Genomic DNA, 7,310 nt, shown 5'->3' with positions numbered 1-7,310 from the left:
AGAGGGAGAGAAAGTGCAGCCCTTAAGCTCTGAAACAGCTGGCACCTGGTCACCATGACAGGTCTCACCTGGCCCGGCCACCTGTCCACGTCCCTGGATCTGCAGATAAGGACCCTGTTGTTCTGGGATGCAACCACACCACCACACTTATTCGGTGCTGCACGAAGTCCCATGCTCATCACGGAACAAGCCTTTCCTTAGGACTGGGCTTAAAGCCTGCACCCCCAAGCATGGGTCCCCGGGGTGGCTGGTGAACCGGAAGCCCTGGGTCCTGCCAGGCCTGCGGGCTCGAGATAGCACTGCCAATGTTACCCTTCTGGACCTCAGGGAGCTCCACACCACACGTGTTGTTCAATGTCCTGAAACTCACCAAAAGGGAACGCTACACACACCCTGCACACATCTGCGAGCATTTCTGTAGAGCAGTGTCGGGGTCTGGGTGGAAGCCATCGGCAAACAGGTTTTTACTGTGAGCCCCTGAAAACCTTTATCCACTGTTTTGATGCACTGAAGCCATTCCGCATTCTGGAACTTCAGCCCCAGCTGCCCGCTCCAGCTGGCCGTGAGCACCTACATCCTGGAGACCCGGCCCGACTCCACTGACCTGCACCTGGCCACGGCCAGCTGAGGGGCCCAGATCACCCTCTGCACAGCTACTGCGTGTTTGCTAAGTGTTTGATGAACGCTGGAAGTGCTAAGAGGGACGGCGGCATGCAGGGCATGACCAGTGGACAGCGGGGTCATGCCGTGTCCCCCACACGCAGCAGGGCTGTGCTTGGGGCCTCCTGGGTGGACCCAGGCCTCCCCCAGGTCTCGAAGCCGCCAGCTCCACTGGTGGACTCGACAGGGACCAAGCACCGCGACACCCCCGCTGCCCACCTTTCCCACGCTGACAGCCCCTTTGCAGAGTGCTCATCCTGTCCAGATCTGCAGCCTGGTTTGTGCACTTGTCCCCACACAGAGCTGCTCTGGACACTCACCCACCTGCTGCCTAGGTGTCACTGACCTGCAGGTCAGCTGAACACGACTGCTGGACTTCATTCTCCTCACTGGCCTGCTCCACTCTGCACAGAGCCCACCACAGGTGAACCCAGACTGGTGGGCGCCCACAGGGCGGGTCACCTGGGCTGTCCCCAAAGACGCATCTGCCCCTCGGCCCTCTGTCTAGCTACCAAGCATCACAGAATCGGCTTCTGGCCTCACACTGCCTGCACATAAGCTCTAGAGCTCAAGGACTCTGCCAGGCTTGAAACTGCCTATCTGCAACGTCCCAGGCAGACCACCAGAAATCTCACTGGGGAGCACACCCAGGATGTGCCTGAAGTCAGAGAGATGAATGCTCTCTTGCCCTCCCCACAGGGAGAAGGGAAACCTCACAGCACACAGGGACTAGTGGCAAACTAAAGAGCATCTTTTATTTTTAATAAAATAGTGGTGCATGAAAAATATCATATATTACAAATATACACAGGCGGGGCCACTCTTCCTGGTCTGGTGAAGAGAATGTGCTAGACAAAGTTTGTCTTTCTGGCCTAGGGCTTCTTCATCTATTCATGGAAATCATTTGTTTAACAATAGCAAGAGTCAATAAGCCCTTTGGGTACTTCTGAATGATCCTTCTCCCCTTTCCCTCCTTTCCACAAATCAGTCCAAACATGTAGAATACTGGCTTGGTTTCCATTAAAAGCCACAAAATGTAACGCTAAAGGGTTTCTGAGGACGGGCCTCTCAGTTCTTTTGTTAGGAGAGTTCTTTTGTTGTCCTTACATACAGCAAAATACTTGTTTCTCTTATTTTCACAGAAAGAGAAGAAAAATGTATTGCACATCTTTCAGGGCCGCAGATGTGAGGTTCAGGGGAGGTTTCCAGCTCGGAGAGAGGCCTGGTGCAAGGCTGGAGTCTGTTCTACGGGCCGGGCCTGAGTCACTGGAGTGTGAAGGCTCCCAGGGCCCCTTCGGTCCCTGCGCACTGTGACAAACAGCAGCCCCGGGGGTGGGGGTGGGAAGGCTCTGCTTCCCCAAGGGAAGCGCTTATGGGGCCTCATGTGTACATGGGTCGCCAGGCCGCCCAGCACACCGATGCACACTGGCGACAGTCTGGAAAGGGCTCTTCCGAACTGATCCCACAGTTCACCCCAAATGAGCTACAGGAGGCCGTGGATGAGGAGCCCCAGCCCTGAAAACCAAGCAAAACAAAACCTTGCAAGTACACTTCTTGCTTTCCGACCACCGCGGCATCCTGAATGTCAGGGTGAACAATTTTTATTTCTTTATATGTTTTTAAACTTTTATTTTTAAAAAACAAGCCAAGTCCTCAGCGTGGGCTCCGCCTGCCCCATCCCTGCCCTCTCCCCTCACACGCAGACGGGCGGTTGTACGGGGAGCTCGAACTTCCCCAGGTGCGGCTTTTGGGGGTGCTGGGCTTTCTGGTAAATACCCCCGCTGGCGATGATGCTGGCGGGTTTCCTGCGGCTCTCCCTCTTCAGCCTGCGGCTGCAGACCTGCTGCCAGGACTGCAGGGTCTTGGAGGTCCAGATCCACACCCCGCTGGTGATGCCCACCACCAGCAGCATGGAAGCCTTGACCATGAAGATCTCCACCGTGGGGATGGAGGTGGCCAGCAGGCAGTCCAGCGTCTTGGTCTGGCTGTCCACGCGGCACCTGTGCTGCGCTGCCAGCGCTTTCCAGTGCTCCATGTTGAGGCACTCGTAGAAGTAGCAGGCAATCACACAGGTGGCCGGCACAGTGTACAGCACGGAGAACACCCCGATGCGCACCATGAGCTTCTCCAGCTTGTCCGTGTTCTCCCCGCCCGTCTTCATCACCCTGCGGATGTGGAACAGGGCCACGAAGCCCGACAGAATGAAGGATGTGCCGATGACCAGGTAGCAGACCAGCGGCACCAGCACGAAGCCCGCGAGGGCATTCATGTCCATGCTGCCCACGTAGCACACGCCCGTGAGCTCGTCACCCGCCACCCTGCGCATCAGCAGGATGAGGATGGTCTTTACAGCGGGGATGGCCCACGCCGCCAGGTGGAAGTAGCTGCTACTGGCCTCGATGGCCTCGTGGCCCCACTTCCTGCCGGCGGCCAGGAACCAGGTGAGCGTGAGGACCACCCACCAGAGCGAGCTGGCCATGCCGAAGTAGTAGAGCACTAGGAAGACCAGCGTGCAGCCCGTGCTCTCCAGCCCCTCCTGGATGACGTACAGCTGGCCGCTGTCCCGGTCGCAGGCGATACTCTCCGCGCCCGCGAAGAGGCGGATGATGTAGCCCACGGAGTACACGCAGTAGCACATGGACAGGAAGATGATGGGGCGCTCGGGGTACCTGAAGCGCGCGGGGTCGATGAGGAAGGTGAGCACGGTGAAGGAGCTGGAGAAGAAGCAGAGCAGAGACCACACGGCCAGCCAGACCACGGCGAAGCGCTTGTCTGCGCGGCTCCAGTACACGTCCACGCCGGGCATGCAGAGCGGCGCGCACGACGCGCTCTTCTCCACGTGGTGGAACTTGCCCGGGTTGTCACAGCCCACGCGCCCCGGGGCCCCGTCCTGAGCCGGGTGCTCGTGCGCGCCGGGGGGCCGCTGCGGCCGGAAGAGCGGCGGGAAGAGGCCGGCACCACGAGTGGGCTCGTCCGAGCCATTGCTGGGAGCCTCCATGCACAGGTAGTTGGGGTCATTCTGGCTCGGGAGCCGGCCGCAGTCCAGCGAGTCGGGCCACCTGAAGTGGAACTGCTCCATGATGGGCGCGCACTTCAGCCGGGCCTGCTCGCACATGACGCGACAGGCGGGGATGGGCGCGGAGACCTGCTCGGTGCACATGGGCGCGTAGAGCGAGCACAGGAAGAAGCGCAGGTGGCCGTGGCAGCCGTACTCCACCAGCGGCGCGAACTCGTGCAGCCGGATGGCCGCCTCGCGCTGGTTCTCGTGGCCCATCAGGTTCGGCATGCGCGTGCGGTTGTAGCCGATGTCCTTGCACATGGGGATCTCGATGGGCTGGCACTGGCCGTCACTCGCGCGCTCCAAGTCCACCGAGCCGATGGCGGCGCACGAGCCCAGGACGTGCAGCGCGAGCCACAGGCGGGGCGCGGGGCGAGGCATGGCGGGGTCCGGGGCGCCCCGCGGGGACGTCCGCGCCGCTCACCACCGCGGCCCGCGCGCTCCGGCTGCTGCGCGCCCCGGCCCGGCGCCCCGGCGCGGTCCCCCGCCCATGCCCGTCCGGCCGGCGCTGCGCGAGGGCGCGGGGGAGGGGAGGGAAGTTTGCAGACAATACCGAGCGGCAGGCGGCGGGCGCGGCGCGGCTCCGACTCCTGCCGCCACCGCCGCCGCCGCAGCAAACTTTGGCCTCTTCCCGGTGGCGCGCGCGGCTGCAGACGGAGGGGCGGGCGGCGCGGGCGCCCGGTGGCCCGGCCCGCACACTGCGCCCACGGCCTCGCGGGCCCCGCCGCAGCCGTGACGAGGTCCGCGTCCCGGGATGAGCCTGGGCGCGCGGGCAAAGGGGAAAAGAGTGGCGCCGCAGGCCCCGCCCCGCGCCGTGCCGCCCCGCCCCGCGCGCTTTGCATGAGAAAGCCGTGCGCCTTGGGCTCCCCGTGGGGCCGGCCGCCGTGCTGCCTCCGCTCGGCTCCCGCGCCCCTTCCCCGGGCCCAGGGCTCTCGGGAACGTGCCCGGCACCCCAAAGACGCTGAGGTTACGGGAAGTTCGGGGGCGCGGGGGGGGGAGGCGACCGGGGCGGCGGGGGGGGGGCGGCTCACCCTCCCCGACTTTATGGAGGGTCCCGGGCGGAGCGCGCTTTCAAAGAGAAAGGGGATTTGCGCTTTATGGCCTTGGCCATAAAGTGGCCCCTGGGTTTGTAAACCTGCCCAGGTCGCCAGGGACCCGGGTGACCAGCCTGGGGCGCGCGGCCAGGCTCCGGGGAGGGTTTGGCTTTGAAATTTCAAAGGGATCGGGAGGAACGGGGAGGGCTCCAGGCGCTCGGATTTAGGGCCGAGGCCCGTCTAGGCGATGGGGAGGGCGGGGCTGGGGAGCCTTCCAGGACCCGAGCCCCCCAGGCGTCCGGGTCCTTTAGTGCAGGAAGTCGTCCACTGCCTGCCCGCTGCTCCCATTATTTGTCCAGGGTCCGCTAGGGACGCGGAGCGTGGCGGGAGTGGAGAGCAGGGATCCCGCTCTCGGAGAAGGAATTGGAGGTGTGCGCCGAGGCTCACACCCTCCGTGGAGGAGCCGCTGTCCCCAGGATCTGCGACCCCATCGTGGAGAGCGTCCCCTCCCCTGCGCGGGCGCGCACACCCAGCTCTCTGCACTGGGATGCACTAGCGTTCAGCCAGCCTCCACTCACCCTTGGATAAATAGTCCCCAGGGGTCCCCTAGTCACCCCAAGGTCGGGCCTTTGAAGTCCCTGGGAAGCTCCCAGGACCACCTGCGGAGAGGCGAGGCCAGGGGGCCCCGCACCCGGCCTCCTGTCCCGCCACACGCCCCAGACTTCCGCTTGGCACTGGCCCGGGACGGGGCTCGACCCGCACCTCTCACCCGTGTGGGGTCGTCGCGATTCGGCCAGCTGTCTCCAGTAAGCCCCGGGCCGCAGAGAAGGGGCGCCAGGCCCTCCCACTGCCCAGCCCCCCGGCGCGATGGCAGAGCCCGGCACTTCCTCCGGGAGCATTGGCTTCTAATTAGAACAAGGCAGGCCACCTCACTCCCTCGCCCAGCCATCCTTCCTCGAGGTGGGAGCCCTCCACTTGCCCTGGGTCCCAGAGCAGCAGACAGGTGGTTCGCACCCCCAGCACGGAGTCCCCGCCTGCCCTCTGTGTCACTGAGACAGGTGGGGTGAGGGCCGAGGGCTGAGGGATGGGAAGGGAGGCCAGAGTGGCTTTGAACAGACAGCCATTGTGATGAGCATGGTGTGCCCCTCTCCCTGGGGTCTAGCGAGCTATCTTTCAACATCCCTAAGTTAGAAAAGAGTCTGCAGACATCGCCTGGCGCTGCTAGAACTTTCCCCTGAGGATCCGCCTGGTACCCTGTCCCTTTCTGTCCTGTTTTCTTTTCCTCCCGGTGCCAAGCCCTGGAGAGGGGCGCAAGTGTTTCCTAATTGATCCTTTAGGTGCTGTTTTAATTCCGCTGTGTTCAGGCCTATTATTTTAGCCACAGCCACTTCAGATTGCTTTCTTCTCCCCTTTTTTTCTTCCTTTTTCAAAAGTAGGTCTGCAGAGTAGCACTTCCCTGGGCCCAGCAGAGTGGCAGACCAACAAATAGACATTATTATCGGAAAATGGGGGGCGCTGAGAAATCAGCAACTGGAAGATAACTCTGTAACTAATAAATGAAAAGGGCCTTTTGATGCTCCAGCTGAAAAGATATTTTATTTTATTTTGTTCCCTGTGTGTGGGATTTGAGCTGTGAGTCTGAGGAGCTGCCCAGCAGGGCTGCGGCTGGCCCCCCTCTGACAACTGTTATGGAGAATCGGGAAGAATTTTATGGCTGCCTTTCCTTCAGCCCTTTTTTCTTTTGTGTTCTTTGAAGAATGACTTTAGACATTTTATTTACATATTTAACCATGGATGAAAGAGGGAGAAGAAAGCACTGGGGGCTGTCGTGGGAATAGTGATATGTTTAAATTAATGGGAATCTTATTAGACCTCTAAAAATGTGAGCAAAGGTTTTCAACGAAACTTTATAATTCAACACCACTTCCTGTAACGTACAGGGAGAAGGACATTTTTTTGCTGCAACCACCTAAAAATGTATACATAGCAGACAGCTGCCCTTGATTGTCCGAACTATCTTCAAGTTCTCACAAATGTTCACAGGGAAAGTGTGAGGTTTTTGAAAGGAAAGATTTCAGGAGTCAGACAGCCTCTTGCACTGCACGAAGTGTTTTGGGAGGTGGAAGGGGGTTGAAAGAGAGGCCCACTTTCATTCTGTTCAAACTACCAAAGTCCAAAGAATGAAGTGCTTTGACACGGGTATTGCTAACAATCAAAGTTGTATCTTTCCTTAGAATGTAATAGTCAGTGGAAATTATAAGCCCTGTGCGAGGTTTTTTGAAATGGGATTAGAGAAAAACCCAAATAATCTCTTTAAGATAAAAAGTACTGAGACTTTCAGCAGTAAAGGGAAATTGAACCCTAAGTCTCCCGTGCTCCAAGTCAATTGCAAGAGTAAACTTGTGTGAGGCAGGCAGAGTGGAGTGGGCTAGGAAGCTGCCTTGGGGGATCTGCCGGCTGTCGGGGTGCCCAGCCCGAGGCAGTAGCTCCCGCCCGGCGGCCTCTGAGGCATTCCCGTTTGGTGAGCCACTGCGAGGCTGCCCTTTTCTCTCTGACCT

General features: G+C 60.0%; 1 protein-coding gene across 1 annotated transcript; it reads right to left on the bottom strand.

Moving 5' to 3' along the window:
• Positions 1-1,373: 1,373 nt before the first annotated feature.
• On the bottom strand, positions 1,374-4,500 carry Fzd10 (frizzled class receptor 10). The gene has a single exon (XM_004843986.3). The coding sequence runs from the start codon at positions 4,097-4,099 to the stop codon at positions 2,354-2,356; it is 1,746 nt and encodes a 581-aa protein (XP_004844043.1). The 5' UTR covers positions 4,100-4,500; the 3' UTR covers positions 1,374-2,353.
• Between the last annotated feature and the right edge of the window lie 2,810 nt (positions 4,501-7,310).

This window comes from Heterocephalus glaber, unplaced genomic scaffold, assembly GCF_053883595.1.
Source record: "Heterocephalus glaber isolate CG9 unplaced genomic scaffold, H.glaber_assembly_v1.0 deba00001687, whole genome shotgun sequence".
NCBI classification, from domain to species: Eukaryota; Metazoa; Chordata; class Mammalia; order Rodentia; family Bathyergidae; genus Heterocephalus; species Heterocephalus glaber.
The sequence above is the reverse complement of the archived record's forward strand: the minus strand, read 5'-3'. Positions and strand labels throughout refer to the sequence as shown.

Excerpts from the sequence above, each read along its gene's own strand:
- Fzd10 (XM_004843986.3), bottom strand. The coding sequence starts at position 4,099 with ATGCCTCGCCCCGCGCCCCGCCTGTGGCTCGCGCTGCACGTCCTGGGC.